Consider the following 24,337-nt stretch of genomic DNA (forward strand, 5'->3'; position numbering starts at 1 on the left):
GGGGTAATAGGCGCCTATATAAGAAAAAGTCCCCCAAAATGGGACTGTCCCTTTAAAAACAGGACATATGGTCACCCTATCTAGATTGGGCTCAGGATTAATGTCAATGTGAGTCTTGTGGCCTCAGCCTTGGCCCATCTCCGTTGTAGCCTTCTGCATTGACCTACATGGGGCTGGCACAGAGCCATTCTCCACAGTATATAAGTGTGCCTGGGCACTCCACCCAAGCTGAATCAGCTAGGCAGGGACATAGGAGCCGGAAGGACCTTGCTGTATTTTCACCCAACAGTTCTTAAGCCAAATAAGGAAACTCAGAGTGGAATATAAAATAATTTCCGGTCACTTAATCTGGTGCTGCAACCAGAGACGCAATCTGCTGCAGAAAATTCCCACAGCTCTTTTCAAGAAAGTTTTAGGTGACTAAACTTTAACAGAGCTACAGAAATCTCCTGCTGATTCATTTTGGCTCTGACACTTGACATTAAGTTTCATTTCCTGTTGGTTCCAGGTTGGACATATATCATTAGGCTGTGTTGCCCCTTGAAATCACTAAAACAGCCGCCCCAGGAGTCTGCAACTGTCCATATCATATCAAAGAAGGCTTTGAAACGTTTTTAGGTATTTTTAAATACTCCTTTGTAATTTTTTAACGTACATATTCTTACTAATTTTGCTGTGATCATCTAAGTCACCCATCAAAAAACCCCAACTAAAATGGATTTTTTAAAGAACTGACCTCACTGCTGAAAATGAGTATTCAGGCCGATTTCAACATTATGTTGTAAACGTACACCAGCATGTTTTTGCTTTCAGTTCATAACTAACCTTAATCTACCATCCATTTTAGCCACCGATCCTGGGGCCAAACTGTGAATGTATATCCCTGGAGAGCTATTTTCCAGTGTGAGACAACAGGCACCAATGCCTAACCCAACCCCTGGCTCTGCAAAAAACAAACAAAGAAAGAGGAAAAACTGTTTAGTCCCTTTTGATTGTAATCACACAGGACACATGAGTGTTTATGTTCCAATCACACTGATAACCAGGAATAGTGCATTGTTTCAGAGCTGGTCTTTGGGTTGTCATTCAGGAAACCAAAACCACACTGCAATTAGAAGTGAAAATATTTATCCTTAATGGCTTTTAGGAGGTCTATGAGTCAGAGGATCAACTTCAACCTCACCCACGACCAACACTACTCACCTCCATGACCACCTTTCAGCCACACATTGCTTTACAGTATCTCTCCGTAAAATACCTCTATCATCAGGAACATAATGTGGCATCTGCTTTGTCTCAAGATGTAACACCATAGTGTACATAATAAAATATAATTGGTGTGTCTAGAGGAATTCTAGGAAATTTAAACAAGAAAGTTACTTAAACCATGTTTCTCACTTCCATTACCATTTGGTTAAATTCTGCTATCTGGTTTAAGTACCTGCCACCAAGGTCTGGCACCGAAAGGGCCTGAAGAAAGTTGGTTGAGGAAGGAGAATGTTTTCTGGGGTTCAGTTAATTTCCCCATTCATTTTCACTTTTTCTCCCTCTCCACTAATGGGCTCCAACCCTAACAGAAGCAGTAATTATCCGAAATCTCACAAGAAAGGATGCTTTTCAGGAACGTTTTGTCTAGACATTTCAGTTTTCATCTGAAGCTCTGAACCTTCTGAGATGCATCCATCACTGCTCCTTAGATGCTGCACTGAAAATTCCCATGTGCTATGGTTCGTAACCACTGAAAATACCATGCATTAACTAGATAGGTATACACTGGCAATTCTGAGTGCACTGCGCAGCTTAAGTGATAGCTCTGTGGAGGTTTATGAGAGGAACATGAACATTTAGCGTCTACAGGAATAGTAACTACAGAGAAACCTCCAGACAGATTAGCCCCTCACCCCAGCGGCACCTGACCCATCCCACCACCTCCCCACCCCGGTAGCACAAGGACCTTCTCCTCGTAAGACCCTCAACCTTATTTTGTTGGTTGCAGATCAAAAAGGTGGAAACTTTACAAAGGACTCTTGGATATGATGGGTCACATGATGATTTTTCAGTCATTTTGCGGTTTGCAGACTGAACAAGCTGAGAATCTCTGGATGAAATTGGTGTGGGAATATGTGTTAGGATGAAAGTATTAGCCTGTGTACTAGGAATTCACCGAAAAACACATTCAGATGGATAACACCCGTTTTCCAAGTTAGTTTAACCAGCTGAGCAGTAATAAACTTTCTTTAACCTTTGTTGAGTGTCACATCCATGATGATCCTGTCCTTTGGTCCTGGGCCTTTGCGACACGAGGAGAAAGTGTCTCCGTCTTCAGAGCCAGGTGCAGGAGTTCCTCCGCTCGCACTGGAGCTTGGGGAGCTTGATCTGCTCATTAAAGTGGGAGTTGGACATGGGGTGAGGCTCGGGCTGTGCAGTCTCGTGCGCACTGTGAGGGTCACTACACCTTTCTTGAGTTGCTAAAAAAGGAAGAAAATTTATTAGACTATACAGACACCTGACGCACAATAACGCATCATCCAGTGAATCATCTGTACAGTCAACTGTGGCAGCGGAAAATAAAACCATGGTGTTAAACTGTTAACCAATGAGAAATACAGTCTCTCTCTCTTACTGTGTCTATAATTCTGTTACCTTAAACGTCTGAATGGCCTCCTGATGGGTCAGCCCTTGTAAAGATTCTCCATTAACTTCTAGAATTTCATCCCCTGGCAATCAGATACAAAAATCAAGTCAGCATTTACACTTGGATAGAGTATAGTAGACAGATACACGACTGCTCCTGGACATTAGCAAAGCAATGGGCTACCACATTGTTTCTGATTTATTATGCTGAAAAAAGCTTTTAATTGTTTTCTATTTATTTCCATTTGCCGTAAGGCCTTTGTAGTTAATATAGTGCTGAAGTAGTGGAGCACAGAATATTCTTCAACCGTGATTCTTCACCTTCAATTTTTATTATAACAGACCAATTGAAAATATTCTGGATTTTAATTGGAGTCAGAATGTTTGGAGTGGAAACTCCCAGTGTGGAGTCTAACAGGGGCCCACGGTCTCTTCACGTCGTTCCCATACTAGGACATCCCAGGAGTTTGGGAATCAGAGTGGAGCATAATGTTATGGCACCCATATGGCCATACAGAGAAAGCTGGCCCTACGCCCACACACAGAACACTAATGGCATTCTACGTAGTACACAGAGTGTTCAGAGAGAAAAGCGAGCTAAACACACAGAGGTGGCTGAGAGTCCATGACACCTTCACCCCAAACAAGTCCCAGAGCTATGTCTGCTTGCTTAGTACTACAAGGCTTTGGGTCACAATACTTTCAACCTGCTGTGTTGAGCTACTTCTTTCGAGGGAGAAAAAGAGAGCAAGATCCAGATCTCTCTTCTCCAGTCTTACACACCCTTACATCTGTGCATAATTAGACAGCGCACTATCATCTCCACCTTTTCCTAATCCAATGCAGAACAGAATACCCAAGCTCTGATTAGTGGAGGATTTTAGGTTTATGGGATATCTGATAACTATTGGCTTCTCAGGGCCAGTGCACAAAGATTACATAGGAGTGCTTTCCTGCAGAAGAGACGGCACTTGCAGTGTTATGTAAACCGGCATTTTAAACCCACGGTCAGTTGGTACCTTTACCAACCAGTCTATATGTGAGCACACACAATGCCATGGCTAATCGATGTGAATCTATACAGCCAATCTGAAAGGCAGGAAAGGTGCTAATAAATCAGGCCATGTCCATACTTTACTAACTAGCGGCATGATCTTATTGTCTTTCTTGTCCTTCCTCTCCTCTTTCCAACCCTGTGTCTGGTTAGACCATTCTCGTCATGTCAGAGCTACACAGTAAGTTCAGCAGGGCAGGGACGGTGTTCTCATATGTTGTATGAAGGTGTCCTGTGCATTTTGGGTGCTCAAAAACACTAAACAACAAGATCCCCAAATCGACCCTCTGAAGTACATTTCTCTGTACACTTCCCCAGGCATGGAAAGGCTTCCTGGGGATTATTCCTTCTTTTATTTTGTTCTCTTAAAGCACAACAAAAACCCAGTAGGTTGAGTGGTCTGACCAACTTTCTTGTTGAACAGATTGATAAGATGAATTCACATGCTGATACCCTTCCATTGGTTTCCAGGCGCACAAGTAAGGCGAGCAGCTATGGTTTTTCAGCTGTGTTGAACTAATTTGGCTCTGTGGCCTTTTACACAGAATTGGATTCTCCCCACTACCTATATAATAAGATTCCAGGAATGTGACTCTGTGTGTGTCATTCTGAGGCCTAAAATGTCTGTTGAATCAGTGTGAAGTGGTGGAAGCAGCTACAAGCATGGCTGAGAGCTACTTTTGTTAGAATATCACCAAACTGAGTCACCACTAGCTTTTGCTGTCTGTTACTGTCCAGTGTTTAAGTTCTCAGCCATTTTGATTTTTACAAATTACACCATGAGGTGTACAGCTACAGTAAGGCACGCCTTTATGCCATGCCAAGAGTCCTAGACCACTGTGATAGCAGAGATAATTCAACCAATTGTCATCCTTACTCTACAGCTAATTTTCATGCAACAATTTAATTGGCTGTCTGAGGGAGATTTCACAGATGATGGATTACTTGTCCCAGCTGCCACACCCACGCACCCAACTGCCACCCACACAAATCCACCAGCACAACCACCCACACAACAGCATAACCAATAATCCCCAAAACACATTGCCCTTTACTGTAGCACACCCCCTTCGTTCGCCACCTGTGCAAATCCACACAACTCTCCCAGCACAACCCCCAGACATAAAATCAACACAACCACCCACAGAAGACCAAAAAACAGATTCGCAGTCTGCTACTCTCCAATTTTTAAGTTCTCAGCCATTTGGGGCTTAAATTTTTTTTTTAAACACACAAGTTTATGAATTACCCCTGTGCAACAGCATGGGTTTTTAGCTTCTAGTACCTTCTTTAAGTCTTCCATCAGCAGCAGCTGCTCCATTTGGGAAGATAGTCTTCACAAAAATCCCCATGCGTCCCCGGGCAGAATCCTGGCCTCCCACAATGCTGAATCCAAGACCCTAAAGAGACAGGAAGAAGTGATATATTGATGGCACCCAACTGTGTTATCACTTATCTCATAAAGGCTGTTTGATAGTCCAAGAGGAAGGAAACATGACAATCTAATTAGCTGATGGTGAATTATGCTGTGATTTTATTCTCCACTCTCCCCTCCTGATCTACTCTCACTCTAATAGTATCACTCAGCCTGAAAGTTGTCATAGTCATCCTTAAATACAGAAAAAGTTTATTTCATGTTATCATGGTGCTATGGTTTTATGTTCGTCATTTCTACTTCTCCAACTATAACAGCAGCCTCCTAAACTGATGGACTGTGGAATTCCCAACCAAGAGACCCATATCCAGGATTAACTGCAATTTATTCTGCTATCACAGATATTGTACTTCCTCAGGAAGGAGAGAAATGTAAAAAGATGACATAAGGTCAGTGTTGTAATGTTAGCAGAAAGTGAGTGTGTGTGTGAACATTTGTTTACTTAAGTAAATAACGAATTCCATATTTAAAGACATGTACGTAAACATTCCCCCAGAGTCTATTCCCCTCTCTGTAAATGCACGTAATTCCTATTACTTTGTTGGCATCCTTTCATCTACAAGAGACAGTGGGAATTGCAGCCTATGCTGTAGATGGTTTGGTCCTATTACTATCAATGGGAATTACAGCCATTAAGATAAACAAACCCCTTCAGAATTATTACTTCATGAAAAATATGGCCATTAAAAATACTACTCTTCTTGTTACACTAGTATCATAAGTACGAGATGAAGTTATTTCAGGATGCCCCTGTAAAATATATTAGCACCTCGTGTACATGCAAACATGATATTGCACACACAGATCATGGGAGGCATTGTGGCCTAATGAAATGCCTGGGGAAATAATCAATCTGGATTCCAGTCTTGGTTCTGACTCTTGACTTTCTATAATTTTTAGGCATTCAGAGTAAGGGTGGTGATTGGCTGACTTACCTCTGCTATCACAATGTTCTAGGCAGATACAGTATAAAAACAGACAGATTTTCTTGTGCAAAGTGGGCTATTGCGAATGCAAACAAGTACTTAGCTGAATGAATACCTGTTTTGCATACTTGCATGCATATCTGTAACCATGCACTCATTCTTATTTAATATTTATATTTCCGTAGTGACCAGCGATCTCAATCAGGATCTGGGCCACAACATGCTAGATACTGCACACAGACATAGGAAGATATCGTTTCTGCCTCATTCATATTTTGCAGGCATGACTTAGGCATTCAGGTTTCAAAACTTGGCTCTTAAGTGTTTATTATTACTGATCATCACATAGAATGAAACAAGCACATGACAGATTTACTTCAACAAACATTCAGAGCTTGATTTTCACAGGCGCTGAGGTTCAGTGAAAGTTGGGCCCAGAAGATCAGGCCTTTGTGATGCTATGCTAAAATCCTCACCTTGCCTTGTCCTTTCATCAGGACAATGTTGGAAATAATGGACGGCTGGGCCAGTCTCCATGGAGATTCCACCTGAGCTGCACTCAGTGAGCGGGTCGATTTCTTCACAATATGGTATTCCTAACGAACATCAGAAATTAAATTTAATTCATTCTGTTTGAATGAAAGAGGCACCAATGTGCTTCATGGGAAAAGTTCTGATATAGTCATGGACTAGACAAAAATTAAAATGGCTATTGTATATTAAAATATACATCTGGTGATAAACTCCTGGCCCTAATGCCATTGACTTCACTGTGGCCAGAATTTCATGTTATATCTATTTAACGTCTTTTATAATGTAACAGTTAACATATTTTTTTAGTAAACTGAGATACTGTGTAGATTCATGATCTATAGAAGTCATGATCTTCTGAAGTAACAACTATCCCATCATCAACTGAAAGAAAGAAACACACTGTTTGTTTAAATAGTTACAGCTCTTTAACTACAGCATATTCATGCATTACACTGGCACAGTACTTCTGTTTCCCTCAGCAACTACAACAGCCTTCTACTTCCTCACAGCTAAAGGAGTCCTCCTTTAGCTCAAGTGGTAGGTGCTGAAGCCTGGGGTCAATTCCCCATGACACACCTATGCAGCCCCAGTTTGTTACAATCATTTCTAGCAGATTGAGGAAAAACCTTAGACTGAGTAAGGACCTGGGAATTTGGCTGTAAATCATTATTAGGCAGAGTAAATAGTATAACCACTCACCTGCCTTGTTCCTGAGGATTCAAGCTGCTGGGGAAGAGAATGTTTTCTCCCTCCCCGGGAATATTTCACTGCTATTTCATAATTTGATTCACCATTCTCCACGGTCAGTTCATCATTTTCTCCCACAGATTCTAAACGGGATCCAGCCCCTGAGGGACAAACCAGGAATACCATTTATTAGACAAACAGCAGCACCTTTTAATTCTGACAAGCCATGTGATGGTTGGTTTTGTAAATCATAAATAAAACCATACTACGGAGCAGCATCCAGTTGGGTAGCTCAATAATTTCCCATGGAAGAGTTAATTTTGCTTGTTATCAATTACTGATGTGCACTGCATACAATTCAAAAGATGTAGGAGCATTCCCATCTCCATCTCATGCTGACAAAAATGTCTTTAAAAATCTATGGCCAATGCAAAAATCTTAGGTTCTGTGATTAGCTATAGTAAACAAAATGAGATAAAAACAGAGAGTGAGCTGGAATTCTGCTGACTGCACTCATTGGTGTGCACAGCTCACAAGCTTTCTTTATAGCTTACAAAGCTGACACTGTAGTTGCATTCATGTCTGGAAATGTCTCATCATCCTGAAAGTAATTTTTCAGGAATGGAAGAAGGAACATGGTGCCAAAAAACATGATTTGCCTTCCTTTCTGGCAACAGTCCCAGTTGTCTTAAAAAAAAAAAAAAAAAAGTGAATGTAGAGTTAGTGTAAGGTATTGAATCGTTTGCCTTGAAGGACACCCTGTAATTAGCCAAAAGGTATCCCAGTTTTTCACACTCATCATCAACGTGCCTCCATCACGACCTGAATAAACCACTCATTCTATCCACCTAAGGCCTTGTCCACACTTACGGCAGTGTGTAGGGCATGTGTAGCTGCACTCCGCAGTGAAAGGCAAGTTGCATCCACACTTGTTGTTACAGCATATAGCTACACATGGCAGTGGACAGCTCAAGCAGGGACAACAGGACTCTACACTGCTAAAAACAACAGTGTGAACGCGGGAGACATTACTTGCAAGTGTAGACAGCTGTGTAGGGTATATAACCTACACGGCTGTCTACACTTGCAAGTAATGTCTCCCATGTTCACACTGTTGTTATATAACCCTAGAGTTCAGGTGTAAAGGGCACTCTGCTCTACTCTACCTGCCTGAGCCACGCGTCACCATCTACTCTGCTTGCTGGGCGTGCAACATCTGTACTCTACATGCTTCCCTAAGTGTAAACATACCTTTAGGCCAGGGGTTCTCAACCTTTGTCTTTTTGAGGGCCCCCCCAACATGCTATAGAAATTCCACAGCCCACCTGTGCCACAACAACTGTTTTTCTGTATATAAAAGCCAGGGCCAGTGTTAGGGGGTATCAAGCAGATCAACTGCCCATGGCCCCACACCACAGGGGGGTCCTGCGAAGCTAAGTTGCTTGGACGTGGGCTTTAGCCCCACCACGGCGGGACTCCGGCTTTGGCTTTCTGCCCTAGGCCCCAGTGAGTGTAATGCAGGCCCTGCTTGGCGGACCCCCTGAAACCTGCTCATGCTTCCCCAGGGGGCCCCGAACTGCTGCTTTAGGCGATGTCTGCACTCCCCTACAGTCCGGACTATGGGGATCTGAATAACAATGCTCACCAAAGTGCTGTGCTGTAACTCCCCATGTGGACTCTGCAGGCGTGAACTGAAAGGTTCCTACTTCACATTAACATAGTCCTCTTCAAACAGGAATACAACAAGCCCTTATGCACTTATGTGACCTCATTAACAGTAGTATCCGTGCACTTCAATCTTTTATCCTTACAACACCCCTTTGAGCTCAGGCAGTGCTGTTATACCCATTTTACAGATGGGGAACTAAGGCACAGAGACTGACTTTCCCAGAAGTCTGTGGCAGAGCAGGAAATTGAACCTAGGTCTCCAGAGTCCCAGGCTACTGTGCCAACTACTGACCCTTCCTCTCCTGCCTACTCTACCCTATGCCACTCCCAAACAGGGTGCCAGAGTCACTCTGCCACCCTACTGAGCCTTCGTAGTATTTTATGCTACTACCCTACCAATTTCAATAAGACAATTCACAGGGTAAGGTGCTCAACCTGAGTGGTGGTGGCAGGATCTAGTTCTACACGCACACTGTTTTAAATACAAATAAGTATTCATTTCAATTGATGTGATCATGGGTTGTCTAAATTCTTGGGGGGACATGCAAGCCATTTGGATAAATGGAGAGCCTGTTGACTGGAGGAGGGAGTGATTCCAAACAGACATGGTGATGAGGACGTGTCATTACTGTGATTCAGGTATTTGGAGTTCATGTAAAAGGGAGTTGTACTACTTTCACACTATGTATTGTCAGTCTACTGGAAGGCATGACCTTTTTCTATTTTAGATTTAAGTAACAATAAACAAGCCAGTATTTTGCCCTAATGAATGGAATAAAGTGATGGCGTTTTGAAAAGGCCCCCACCCTCAAGCGAAGAATAGCTCAGTGGTTTGAGCACTGGCCTGCTAAACCCAGGGTTGTGAGTTCAATCCTTGAGGGGGCCATTTAGGGATCTGGGGCAAAAATTGGGGATTGGTCCTGCTTTGAGCTGGGGGTTGGACTAGATGACCTCCGGAGGTCCCATTCCAACCCTGATATTCGATGATCTATGATTCTAAATAAATCAAACCAAATACATAGGAAATTTAAGGAACGGTAAATAAAATTCAGTAATGCAGAATTTTGCTTCATTATTCTGCCAACAACAAGGTTCAACTCAACAAGCTCTGCTGAATGCAAACATTGTGCAGTTCAAATTCCCCATCCAAACCAAACTATCCTGAGGTCCAAAAGAAATAAAACCTAGCTCTGCTTAATAGGTTTCACACCTAGCCCACTCTGTTTGATGTGCAAGAGCTCTGCCGTGGCATATGCTCTTTTATTCATATCTTTTACCAAGCCTGCTTTACCTTGGGATCGGCTTCTGTATTTCAATATACCACCTCCCAGGGTCGGACTTTGGCAATTCCCTTTGGTCACTTCCACATTAGCAGGATCTGGAGACTTATCGGTTTCTCTCATCTGAAAAATAAGAAAAAGGAATATATTGAAGAAACTAGCCACGGTGATGGAATTGCTCTCATTTTTACCAGTGTTTTCTAGTTTGAAGAAAATTCCATGGTACATATTCCACTTACAATTTCTTTTTTTTTTCCCTGAAAGCTTGGAATTCTATTAAACTAGTTTTATGTGAGCCAGAAAATTCAGCAGAGTCTTTACAGATATTTCAATGGATCCCTTTTGACATTACTGAATAACTTCATCCATCCAGCTATATATTTTTAAGAGCACCACCCTGCAGTCTTTACTCATGCAAAATTCTCAGAGAGAAGGAAGTTTAGTCAGGAATACAGGATTTGGCACTGATCATTTTATATAAAGTTGTAGGGCAGATCTCCCTGCTTATTCTCCATTTAGTCAGCTCACCAAACTTCCACTGACCGTCAATGACAGCTTTGTAGGGGAAACCACATAGAAACCATGTTATTTTATTAATATCAATATAGTGAATATTGATGAGTCTGCCATACAAAAAGCTAGCTTAATAGACTGTTGTTAAGATTACACAGCTAAGTACTCAAAAGTCTGGCAAGGTTATACGCACAATCTTAACTCTGATGCCTTGTGCAGATGCATTAGGATGCAGAGCGTTTGATTATTCACTACCTAACATCTTGTGATGTCATCTACACATGTGCAAAGTGGGTGAAAAAGGTTGGCATCTGCATACGTAGAGGTGGCAATACAAGGTGCAATCAAGCTTATAATCTTCAATGGCATGATCAGATTTGAGAGCCCCACTCCTGCACATGCTGAGAGGCGCACAGCAAATTTGGAACACTCCTTACGAAATGTATAATTAGCCCTCCTCAATATCTGTGCACCCTACAAGATCCACGCCAATGCTTCCCCCAACCCCACAAGTTGTTATGCAGGTGCAGTATTAATATATTTTCCTAGATATGTCACTTCATAATTATCTTTGAAGTGTTCACATGCATTGATGAATCCTCTCTTAGTTGTGCACTTTATAAACGTAGGTAAAGTAGCTAAAATGCATGCTCAGTACAATTTTGGAAGGCTTCTGACATGGGGGAAAAAATCAAAACTCAAATTTCCCCTGGAAAAGCAAAGGAACTTTTCCTCAGTATAGGCTATTTTCCGGACAAATTTCACCTTTCAGGACTCAGGCAATTTCATACTCAAAAATGGCTGAACTGCTTCTGCTCAAAATTTCCCCAAAAGACCTCACTGTTTATGCAGAGCCAAAGCCTGTAAAAATTCTGCTCAACAGTTGAAAGTTTCAGAAAATAATAAGTGACTGATAACAGGCTTGAAATGGAAACTGTTACGCAACCCTAACTCTACCGGCCATAGCTCCTACTACTATAATGCTATACATAATTTTTAAACTTATTTAACACTTACATTCCAGCTATTTCTTGGTGATATTGCAAGGTACCATAGCCGCAATCTCAGGGCTCTATTCTGATGCTAAATGGTTTGTAACTCACACTTCTGTATAATCTAAATGACTCATCTAAAGAGCAAGAGAACTCTATTCTCCTAACAAAATTACTGCATCCAATTTAGGTTGGCTTATATACCCAAGAGGGGATAACTCATTCCAGAAGAGATGCAAGGATCAAGCCAAAAAAAGTCACTGGGACAGGGCCAAAATATCACTTCAGCTCTTCCCAAAAGCTCTCTGCTCTGGGAAAATATGCCTAAAACACAGCACTGCTAGTTAGACCTGATCCAGGACTGCTATAATTTACACCATCCTAATCTATAGTCAATAATTCCTTCCCTGTTCATATATAGTAAACAATCTTGAATCTCATGACAAAAGTCACTTACACTGACATACAGAGTCATATATCTAGTTATTTTAAAGCCCTAAAGAACAACACAGGGATGCCGGGATGCTGCTCACTCTTTCAGGGATGACAGGGCTGTTCATGATTTGTAGCTCAGGGAGCCAGGGAACACAGGACCAGGGATGCTTGAATGCAGGCAGCTGTGTTTCTCTCTGCTCTGCATCTCTATTGCTGTCGTTCACTCACCATGATGTGATGAGCTGTCATGTTAATTTAGCATGCCTGCTGCCTCTGCAGCTTTGGAAAGCTGGAAAGAGTATACAAATGAGGTCACGCCATAATTTACGTATTCATTTACTGTGCATTCTCATTTGCATAAACACCCTACTTTGTATTCTATCCACCCCTGTAAAAGCTATCATCTGCCCTCTTGAGTTTCCTTTTAACCTGCTGGCCTGGTTCCCCTACCACTTTCTCATGTCCCTCCCCCTACTCCCCCTTCAAATTTCCTCTCTGGCTTTCTCTTCCACTGAGCTTCCATCACACCTACAGCCTGGTCCCTTACAGCTGTAGGGATAAATGAGAACAATGCTCTCCATCACACTACCCAGCTTTGTTCTAGCAATCTGTCTGTCTCTGGGCAGGCTGAAGCCTAATTTCTAGGCATGGTCTTTATAGTTAGAATCCTCCCATGGTGAGATTTCTACGACTAATGAGACCCTGTCTACTGGAGAATGTGGCCACAGAGATTCAGGCTAGAACAATCCCCCTACAACACCATAGCTAAGCAGGAGATTTAAACTACTGGCCTGGAGCAGCCACCACAGGAGGCTTAAACGTCCTGGATGTTGGCAATGTAGGTTTCAGGCTACACTCAATTTGCAGTTTGAGCAAAGGCTCAGGACAAAACGCATGAACCAACTGTTGCAGAATAAGGTAAGACACATTCAGCAATTACGTTAAGTTTGGAGTTGGGAGGGGAGGAAGGAAGAATCCCCACCTCGGTCATTGAAATCAACCCCAGTATTTTGCAAAATTACCTGAATCTTTCCACTGCACCTATGACCATACACTCATATGCAATAACAAGCAAACTATCAATTTGCAAACACCTAGAAGATAACAGAACCATAGAATCGTACGACTGGAAGGGACCTCGAGAGGTCATTTAGTTCAGTCTCCTGCACTCATGGCAGGACTAAGTATTATCTAGACCAGTGGTGTCCAATACGTTCGTCACTAGCCACATGTGGCTAATAGGCTATAGAATTGTGGCTAATGCATGTGGCTTTTTTATAATGTGGCTAATAAGAAAAATTCAAAACCACAAGTGTGGCTAGCAGTGTGGCTAGCATTGAATTTCTATTGGACACCGTGGATCTAGACTATCCCTTGCTATGTGGGATATCTTGATTTTAGTAAGGCTTTAGATACTGTCTCACATGATCTTCTCATAAACTAACTAGGCAAATACAGCTTAGATGGATCTACTATAACTGATTGGAAAACAGCTCCCAGGGAGTAGTTATCAGGGGTCACAGTCAAACTGGAAGGGCATATCAAGTGAGGTCCTGCAGGGATCAGTTCTGGGTCCAGTTCTGTTCAATATCTTCATCAGTGATTTAGATAATGTCAGAGAGAGTACACTTATAAAGTACCAAGCTGGGATAGGTTGCAAGTGCTCTGGAGGACAGGATTAAAATTCAAAATGACGAAAAACTGGAGAAATTGTCTGAAGTAAATAGGATGAAATTCAATAAGGACACATGCAAAGTACTCCACTTAGGAAGGAACAATCAACTGCACTCACAAAATGAGAAATGACTGCCTAGGAAGGAGAACTGCAGAAAGGGATCTGGAGGTTATAGTGGATTGAAAACTATATATGAGTGAACAGCGTAACACTGTTGCAAAAAAAATGCAAACATCATTCTGGGATGTATTAGCAGGAGTGTTGTAAGCAAGACAAGAAGTAATTCTTCTGTTCTACTCCATGCAGATATAGCCTCAACTAAAGTCTTGTGTCCAGTTGTAGGTGCCACATTTCACAAAAGATGTGGACAAATTGGTGACAGTCCAGAGAAGAGCAACCAAAATGATTAAAGGTCTAGAAAACGTGACCTCTAAGGGGAGATTAAAAACTTGGCTTTGTTTAGTCTGGAGAAGAGAAGACTGGGGGGGTGAGAGTGGAGGAGGGGAGGGGCATGATAACAGTGTTCAAGCAAAAAAAGGTTGTTACAAGTAGGAGGAAAAAATTGTTCTCTTTAACCTCTGAAGATAGTACAAGAAGCAATGGGCTTAAATTGCAGCAAGGGAGATTCAGGTTAGACATTAAGAAAAACTTCCTGTCAGGGTAGTTAAGCACTGGAACAAATTGCCTAGGGAGGTTGTGGAATCTCCATCATTGAAGGTTTTCAAGAACATGCTGGACAAACACCTGTCAGGAATGGTCTGGTTATTATGTATTCCTGACTTGAGTGCAGGGGACTGGACTAGACCAGTGGTTCTCAGCCTTTCCAGACTACTGTACCCCTTTCAGGAGTCTGAATGGTTTTGTGTACCCCACGTTTTGCCTCACTTAAAAACTACTTGCTTACAAAATCAGGCATAAAAATACAAAAGTGTCACAGCACACTATTACTGAAAAATTGCTGACTTTCTCATTTTTACCATATAATTATACAATAAATCAATTAGAATATAAACATTGTACTTACATTTCAGTGTATAGTATATACAGCAGTATAAACAAGTAATTGTCTGTATGAAATTTCAGTTTGTACTGACATCACTAGTGCTTTTTATGTAGCTTGTTGTAAAACTAGGCAAATATCTAGATGAGTTGATGCATCTCCTGGAAGATCTCTGCGTACCCCCAGGGGTACGCATACCCCTGGTTGAGAACCACTGAACTAGATGACCTCTTGAGGTCCCTTCCAGTCCCACACTTCTACGATTCTATGGTTCCATATAAGCCATGCAAAGAGGAAACACCCAAACTGTGTGTGATGTCCCGAAGGTCAATTGCGTGCAAATACAAATGATTAAAATAAAGCCCCAAAATATTCTTACTGGCTTCCTGGATTATATTATATCCAACTTGGTTTCAGATTACTATAAAAAGTAACAAAGAACAAGGTAATTTAGATATTCTTTCTTCTTGTAACAAAACAAACGTTTATTTGACACAGGCTATAAGCCTTTGGGGAAGGCATTCTAGAATTTTCAATATACACCCATGACAGAGACATTATTATTTAAATTGATGCTGTTGTATAATAAACTACCTGGGGATTTATTATGCGGTAAAAACAATTAGAAATCCAAACCATGGCGCTTCTAAGAACAGTCCTTTGTCTGTAATCTTTGGCTCTAAACGTGGTTGTTTTGTCATAACTCAAAAGAAAAATGTGACTCTGCCCTATTCGTCTGGCCACATGGGGATGTATCTTTTGAACGTCTAGAATCTGTAGCCCTGCCATCTTCATTTTCCTTGCTTTCCAGGAAGTGAGGTGATTATTTCAGTTCTGTGTGCATCTCATTAAACGAACCCAGGAAATCCTGTTCAAGGCTGTTTCATTGTTAGGACAGCAGGAGCTGTACCACACGCTGTAGTTTGAAGAGATCTAAAACGAGAAAATTCTGCCCCATTCATTTAGTAACTTCAGCATTCAGTGATTGTGACATCTCAGTGGCTTCCGAGGGGAAACAGGGCTATCATGAACACAGAGCTCTGGCATTAATACAGCATGAGGGGCTACTCCAGAGTCCCTTCTCAGGCAAAACCCCAGCTGGACCAGGTCCTTAATTAGGCAAGATGAAGAACAGCATTATAAAAGAGAATGCATTCTACTGAACCACAAACATCTTGGCAATCATCACAAACTGACACAGCAAAGCAGCACACTAGGGATTATACGATAGACTAAGCAAACTGTTTACTGCTGCTGTTGAGAGGATAACCTGTTGTCTTTCCCACCAGTGAATATATTTAACACCTCATGCAAGATCCCACTGTGTTTCTTCATTGAGGAGAGCAAATAGAAGATAGACACAGTTTGTTTCCTAAATGTGAAGTGAACTGCTATACAGATAGCACAAAATAATTGGAAAGATCTCTCTCTAGCCTGCAGAACCAGCACCACAGGGTTAGCTGCAGCAGGGCAGATCAATTGGCCACTCTAAAAAAATTTTTAAAAGACCATCTAAGCCCCGGTACACATCAAAATTTCACATGCTTTTTAGAATGACTTTTGCTCTTTTTCTGTCCTGGTAAATAACCAATGTACAGAAACAACATTTTTTTCTTAAACATGATGTTAAACAACATCTACTTCCAATCCTAGAATTCAATGATGCCCTTTATATATATTTGTCATAAAATAACAACATTCTTATACATATAGGGCATGATTCATAGGAACATAGGAATTACCACACTCGATCAAGCCAGTGGTCCATCTAGCCTAGTATCCTGTCTCCAATAGCGGCCAGTGCCTGTTGCTTCAGAGAAAGGCGCAAAAAAACCCCAGAGTAGACAGATATGGGATAACCTGACTTGAAGGGAAGTTTCTTCCCAAAACCTACAGGTTGTTTTATGCCCTAAAGCTTAATAGTTTTATTCCTTCCAAAATTTACTTTCTTTTTGATTGGTAACTCTAGATTTTCTTGTTAACCGTATAGTCTTTTCTTGAATCTTCCTAAACATTTGGTCTCAAATACATCTTGAGGCAATGGGTTCAAAGCCTAATTGTACATTAAGTGGAAAACGTTCCCTTTTTCAGTCTTAAATTTCCTCCCTTTCAGTTTAGAAGCACAGGACATAGGACTGAAAGGGACACCCTGGGTCAAGTCCAGTCCCCTGCTATCATAGGCAACCCCATCAGATAATCCCATTGACAAACTTATGAAGCTCCATCTTAAAACTAGTTAGGATGTTTTTCCACACTATTCCTACTGGATTCCAGACGCTATTCCAGAACCTCACTCCTCTGTTGGTTAGAAACCTCCTAACTACTTTTCTTTTTTTTAAAGGCTCCAGAAGCTATCCTGGCAAATACAGGCCAGTAAGCCTAACTTCAGTATCAGGCAAATTGGTTGAAACTATAGTAACAGAATTATCAGACACATAGATCAATACAAGTTGTTGGGGAACAGTCAACACAGCTTTTGTAAAAGGCAATCATGCTTCAATAATCTATTAGGATTCTTTGCGGGGGTCAACAAACATGTGGACAGGCGTGATCCAGTGGACTTGCAGAAAGCCTTTGACAAGGTCCCTCATCAAAGCCTCTTAAGCAAAGTAAGTGGTCATGGAATAAGAAGGAAGGTTCTCTCATGGATTAGTAACTGGTTAAAAGACAGGAAACAAAGAGTAGGAATAAATGGGCAGTTTTCAGAATGGAGAAAGGTAAATAGTGGTGTCCGCCAAGGGTCTATACTGGCACCAGTGCTGTTCAACGTGTTCATAAATGATCTGGAAAAACAGGTAAACAGTGAGGTGGCAAAATTTACAGACGATACAAAATTACTCAAGATAGTTAAGTCCAAAGCAGACTTGAAAAGTTACAAAGGGATCTCACAAAACTGGGTGACTGGGCAACAAAACGCCACATGAAATTCAATGTTGATAAATACAACATAATGCATATTGGAAACCATAATCTCAACTATACATACCAAATGATGGGGTCTAAATTAGCTGTTACCATGCAAGAAAGAGATTGTGGGGTCATTGTGCAGCGGCAGTCAAAAAAGCTAACAGAATGCTAGGAACCATTAGGAAAGGGATAGATAATAACACAGTAAATATCATAATGGCACTATATAAATCCATGGTACGCCCACACCTTGAATACTGAATGTAGATCTGGTTGCCCAATCCCAAAACAAATACATTGGAATAGGAAAAAGTCCAGAGAAGGGCAACGAAAGTAATTACGGGTATGAAACCGCTTCCCCATGAGGAGAGATTATAAAGACTGGGACTTTTCATCTTGGAAAAGAGATGACTTAGGGGAATGTGATAGAGGTCTATAAAGTCATGAATGGTGAGCAGAAAGTGCATAAGGAAGTGTTATTTACCCCTTCTTGAACCGGGGTCACCCATTGGAATGAATACACAGCAGGTTTAAAATAAACAAAAGGAAGTACTTCTTCACACAACACACAATCAACCTGTGGAACTCATAGCCAGGGAATGTTGTGAAAGCCAAAACTGTATCTGGGTTCAAAAAAGAATTAGATAAGTTCATGGATGATAGGTCCATCAATGGCTATTAGCTAAAATGGCCAGGGATGCAACCCTACACTCTGGGTGTCCCTAGCTTCTGACTGCCAGAAGCTGGATCACTCTATAATTGCCCTGTTCTGTTCATTCACTCTAACACACTTAGCATTGGCTACTGTCCGAAGACAGGACACTGGGTTAGATGGACCATAAGGCCGTTCTTATCTTCTAACTTCCCGTCTAAATTTATTCATGGCCAGTTTATACCTCTTTCATTGAATGCCCCTAAATTATGAGCTGCAGACTGGACCGCTACAACGTTCTGCAAATGTGACTGACATTGAAAGCAATGCAGAGGCGACACATTGTACAAAATGTAGCTGCCAGACCCATCAGTTGGACAGGCCACCAAGAACTCCACTACCAACTGGTCTGCTTACACTTCAGTTCAAGGTCTCAGTCCCTATTTCCAAAGCCGTTAACAAGTCAGAACTCAGCTCTGTCAGCAGCTGACTCTATGGCTCAGAAAAACTGCTGCTCCCTGTTACTGGATAATGCAGTTTACAAAGCTCAGGTTGATATGCCTGGGAACTACAGATAAAGCATCTTTGGCTGAGGGGCTCTGGCTGTAGAACAAGCTCACAGAACGGTTTAGGCTGATCCAGAGTTAACCAGCTTTAGGGCATGCTACAAGACCCTCCTTTTTGACAAAGCATTCCCTCCATGATCTGAATGATAGAAAAATTTCCAGTAAATAAAAATCCAAGCAGAACCAGGGCCAGGAGCTGACCAGGAAACACCATGAAGTCTACTAGGGGTCTCTCTCTGGAGATCTAATTAACCAAGTAAGTGTTTAGTTACTAGAGCGACTGGCACCATGGACAAGCTGCTCCCTCCCCAAAAAGTAAGGACTGAGTTGGGGTTTTAATGTTATAACCCAAAGTAGAGAGGGGATGAAGATGCCTGGCACCACCCACACATCCAGGGGATCCTTTGATTCAGCACATTTACCAAGGCAGTCTCTACCTATGGGGTTTCCAGAGAAGACAAGCTGCACGTTAAAGTTTGCTTCCTTTGGTGAAGCAAACACTAGCAGGCTTTCCTAAGGGGCAGCTCTGGAAATTACCTTTGCTGGTCCCATAGTGTGCAACGTGTACCTCCTTTGAACCCACCATTCACTAAATGAACATGCTAGAAACCTCTGCTTTCATGCCTGGCAAGGAAATCAGGAAGTAAGATAAATGTTCAACAGCTGGAACCACCCTGTAGTTTTCTGAATAGATGGAAATGCTACGTAAACAACTCAAAGTGGTCTCCTTAAGAGTGCTGGGTATATCACTCTACTGAATGTCTGAATTCAACAGCATGCCTATACATAGTAATACAACAGAGGTGTGAGGCTTTACTTTTTAAAAGGGACACTACTGTACAATGTGACATGTGCAAACTCTGATTGATCCTGATTTTTATGTCAGTTTACTAAATCCCTGTTATTTCTTCAGTGGAAAAATGTTCAGGTTGCACGTAGCTAGGAGTGTGCAAACCCTGCATTTGAAATGTATCCCAGCATTCATGAGCACAAGATCAGTTACAGTATATCTAGGTACCTGTGGGTGACTGCACAGCACACCAGGTGAAGAGGATTTGGGGTGCAGTTTAGTTACCCACATAGGAAAATGTAGTCCTCAATATATTTTCTCCCCTAACAAATACTTGAATAATTTCTTTAGAAATCAGTGTCAGCACTCTAGCACTTTCATTCAAACCTACAACAACAATCTGCCGGGTCCATGGGACAGAAGGAAAAGACCATAAGCCCAGATCCTACAAGTTATTCAATGCAGGTGGACCTCTGAGGCCAATGTCACTCTGTGCTGCCACCACAGACCCACCCATTGGTCGCCTGCAGGGTTAGGGCATTAGGTAAGAAAAGCAGATTTCATTTCCATTCTTTCAACTGGCTATTAAAAGTTAGAGTGAATAACAGTGATTTTTAAAAGTCAGAACTTTGGCAATGTCCTTTTAAATAGAAAGAAACACAGGCAATTGCTTGTACCATTAGTCTCTGCTGTGGCAGAAATCTTCTAGGGGAGGCAGCCATTGACAGGCTCCCTCGTGGCCTAGAGATAATGAGATCCACCCAGCTAAACCAATCTATCATCGCTCTTCAGATTAGCTTTGTTTTCATCTGCTATATAATATGCTTTTTCACCTTAAACAGCTTTTGGACTGATTTGAATTAAATTCATAATAAACATTTCTGAAAAATCCATAACAACACTCATGTTCTATTTTGGTTTCAATATTCAGGATTTGAAGACTATGTTAGAAAGGGTAATGACATGTTTCTTTACAGTATGTTTTTCAGCCACTAGATGTCTCTGTGTGCAGCATAGAATTCCAAGAAGGCTCTTCAAAGGTAAACAAAGGAGACAAACTTGGAACTTAAGGTGTGTGGAAGCCTGTTTATTTGTGTCTATAGTTTGTAATTGTTTTCTCTAATTAATGTCCCCTGTTTAGGATAGATTGTGATTCCATATATGACAATAGAGAATATAGCTGCTTTATTTTATTTTCAGGGGGACTTTTTGTTCACATATGGAGGGTGGAAGAACACAGGAAGCAGTCTTTATGCATAATCACAATGCATAAATAGCTCTGCTGAGAACATCAGATCTCGCTTACATTATCAAAGTCAACAATTGGAGGGTACATTTCCATGATATTTTTAGTATAGCACTTTGGAATTAGTTTTTAAAACATTGTTTCTGTCATACTGAGTTCATAGCACGATATGCAATACTTGGGTATCTAGCGTCTTTCATACCTGAATAAAGGATCTAAAGCCTTATGTACATATTATGTGGATTGTATTTTTTCAAGCACAGCATGTCTAAAATATAATTTAACTGATCCCAGCTAGGGTTGGATTGTATACAGTTACAAGAATTTGGGGATAAACAATCTGCAGATGTAATGAAACAACATTTATGCTAACTCTCAAAGTCCTGGTGCCTTTATTATCTTTATGTTAATGTCCGCTAGACTCCAGGGCCATGATAGTATCCATTTCATTCTAATGTCATGGGGAGGTTATTTTTAGGTTGCTAAAGGCAGTTAATTTCCACCAAACCTGGGCAGCTATCCAAGTGGCCAAGAGAGAAATAGCTGGCTACTATATCTGCTGTTTTGTGGAAAGATCTCTCATTCACAAAGAAAAAGGGGCCTGGAGACCCTGCATTGCAGATAAAGTATGTTTCCATTACTGTGCTGACTTTAAAACATTTCACATGGAAGAATAAGAATTACAACCCTAGAGAGCATGAAGGGCACCTTAATGTCTTCCAAGGGTTTCTCAAACTCATCCATAGTGTGGACCACATTTTATCAGACAACCTGTCACTTAGCCACCACCTGCTCCCATTCATGATGGCAGATGCCACCTCCCCTTTGTGATTATACAACATTCCTGTGGCAACCAAAGTAATTGCTTACATGGAAGAATCATAGCAGGAAAGAGTCCTTTTAGCTTCTTGTAATGCGATACAGCAGCTGGGATTACTTGGATGCACCAGGTATACTCACATGAATAAGGCAAACTCGATTTGGCCGCTAGACTTTTTTGCAGCCATCTCTTGTCCAGACTTTTCACTCTGTTTATCCTAAAAATGTACATTTCCCCACTTTGCTAAATTCACTATGAGATCTATTGTTAGTCACAGCCGTAAGTAAGCAGGACTTGGGGGTTGATCTGGCGCATTAGGAGGTACTGCACCTCAGAAAAGCACACTGCCTCCTGGAGTAACTTGGCACACAGCGGCGGAGTGCTTCAAAAGAAGTGTAGCAGTCACAGCCGGCAACTCTCTAGATGATGCTAAGAAGGGGCAGGGCCAGGGCTCTCTGGGGTGACTAGTGCCTGAGGAGGGAGACACCTCAATACCAGAAGAGTGCAGGAGTTGCAGCTGTGTCTGGCACAGGGCTGCGATGAGGGAAGGCTCCTGTGATGAGGGAAGGCTCCTTGTACCCCTTCCCCAATATACCTCTGAAGGGGCTGACCATAGTCTGACCCCAAATCTCTCTTTTCCCTATTTCTCCTAACAAAATCCCCTTCAGCGTAAAGTATATTATTTACAAAAAGGTTTTTTGGATATAGCAATTCCATTTACAGTTGTATTGCAGAGTTGATTTCTGGAATTGCAGTGCCCTAATGGGACTGAACCCTGGAGTCCTCTGAGTAATTAAAGTCCTCCCTCCCCCCCCGCCCCAATTAATCGTTGAGTTATGCTTCCTGTTTCCTTGCACTGCTAATGCTTTCTCTGAAATATCTGTTTCAGTGTTTCCAAAAGAACTTCTGACCCCAGTGTGTTTTTTTAAACTTATGGCATTGTTATCCACTTCCTTACTGCACTCGCACAGCTAGAGGTAATTACATACGGATTCTCCAGTAAGACACAGAGACTCACAATGGGAAATAACTGAACATTCCTAAGGCTCAAATAAAGAACTGGGATGAACTCATATCTGCACATTCACAAAACAGGTTTATTTATTCTCTTTCAGATGCATACCTTGCCAAAAACATAAGGTGGGTTTTGGCATGAATAAAGAAACACAATTCACACATCGCTTTAACTGATGACATCCTGTTTCTGTTACAGCAAGATTGTTCAATCTCTGTGTCCAGTATATTCGCAATCTTGAGTTACAGCAAGCATTTAAGGCCAAAGCAAACCTTACCCAAACTTATGAAACAAGGACAGAACAGATTTCAGTGTAGCAGCCGTGTTAGTCTGTATTCACAAAAAGAAAAGGAGTACTTGTGGCTCCTTAGAGACTAACAGCTCACAAAAGCTTATGGTCAAATAAATTTGTTAGTCTCTAAGGTGCCACAAGTACTCCTTTTCTTTTTAAGAACAGAACAGTCACACATCTGGGAGCATTTCCCTGGTCCAGTAATGAGGCTGCATCCTGGGCAGTTGTACAGCCAGGAGACTTTGGCAGGAAGCTTCCCACACTGCCACAGCTGTTGAGTCAAGCAGCAGAGGCTCACACAACCAGAACAACTGAAGTGATCTTTGCAGGCCTTTATGTGGATCCCCCACAACCATCTTCTGGCTTGGCCTAGCTCCCAGATAGAATCTTGTTACCCACTGGTTCCCCTGACAATGGAGATTGCAGCACCAGATGCCTGGATTTAGCCCCCCACATGCATGCACAAGTCAACACTATTTTCCCAGGGCTCTGCCACTGGCCTGTTATGTGACCTTGGTCAAGTCACTTCCCTGATCCATGCCTCAGATTTCCCATCTGTAAAATGGGGATGGCTTTGAGATTTACTGATGAAAAGTGCTCTAAAAGACTAGGTAACAATAACAATTAATTATTATTATTATTATTAATCTGATTAACTTTATAATTTTATATTTAACAAGATAACAGCGCCAGACATGAAAACAAAGGCCAAGAATTTCAACAGTGACTATGATTGTGGGTGCTCAGGTTCAGATGCCTTAAGGGGCCAGATTTTCAGAAAGTTCTAAGCAACCACCTTCTGAAAAAATCAAGCCCCGTTAAGAGTCTCAAGTTGGGCACCTAAACACTGAGGGAGCCAAAATCACCACCAAAATCTGAAATTCTTGACCAAGTTATTTTCCTCTTAGTGATATTTCCTGAGACTTTTTCGCTTCCACCAATACAGTGTCCCAGCAGAAGGTTAAAGTTTAAGCAATACAGTAGACTTTCCAGAACAAAAATGAACATACACCCCACCCCCAAATGGAAATAATATTTTACCTGCTCCTCACGTACAAATAGGTAAAATTAATATAAACGGTACCACAAGCACCAGACGCATACTTTTTTATATTAAAATCCCAAGAGTGATTTGAGACAATTTAACACAACAACATGGCTTCACCTCAGAATTGCATGTGTGAAGTTAAGGAATGTTTTGGCTAGACATTCAGGG

At 41.6% G+C, this 24,337-nt stretch overlaps 1 protein-coding gene across 8 annotated transcripts in view; it reads right to left on the reverse strand.

Moving 5' to 3' along the window:
- The window catches only part of PDZD2 (PDZ domain containing 2), a 320,331-nt gene that overhangs the window by 47,877 nt on the left and 248,117 nt on the right, over nt 1-24,337 (reverse strand). For all 8 annotated transcript variants that reach the window (XM_048851666.2, XM_048851665.2, XM_048851664.2 and 5 more), the window contains 7 exons: nt 10,230-10,341; nt 7,283-7,431; nt 6,526-6,645; nt 4,974-5,088; nt 2,644-2,717; nt 2,243-2,468; nt 826-943 (listed from right to left, as the gene is read on the reverse strand). In XM_048851666.2, coding sequence (XP_048707623.2) covers nt 826-943; nt 2,243-2,468; nt 2,644-2,717; nt 4,974-5,088; nt 6,526-6,645; nt 7,283-7,431; nt 10,230-10,341 — 914 coding nt within the window. The remainder of the gene's footprint in view (nt 1-825; nt 944-2,242; nt 2,469-2,643; nt 2,718-4,973; nt 5,089-6,525; nt 6,646-7,282; nt 7,432-10,229; nt 10,342-24,337) is intronic.

Source organism: Caretta caretta, chromosome 5 (assembly GCF_965140235.1).
Source record: "Caretta caretta isolate rCarCar2 chromosome 5, rCarCar1.hap1, whole genome shotgun sequence".
Classification (NCBI taxonomy): Eukaryota; Metazoa; Chordata; order Testudines; family Cheloniidae; genus Caretta; species Caretta caretta.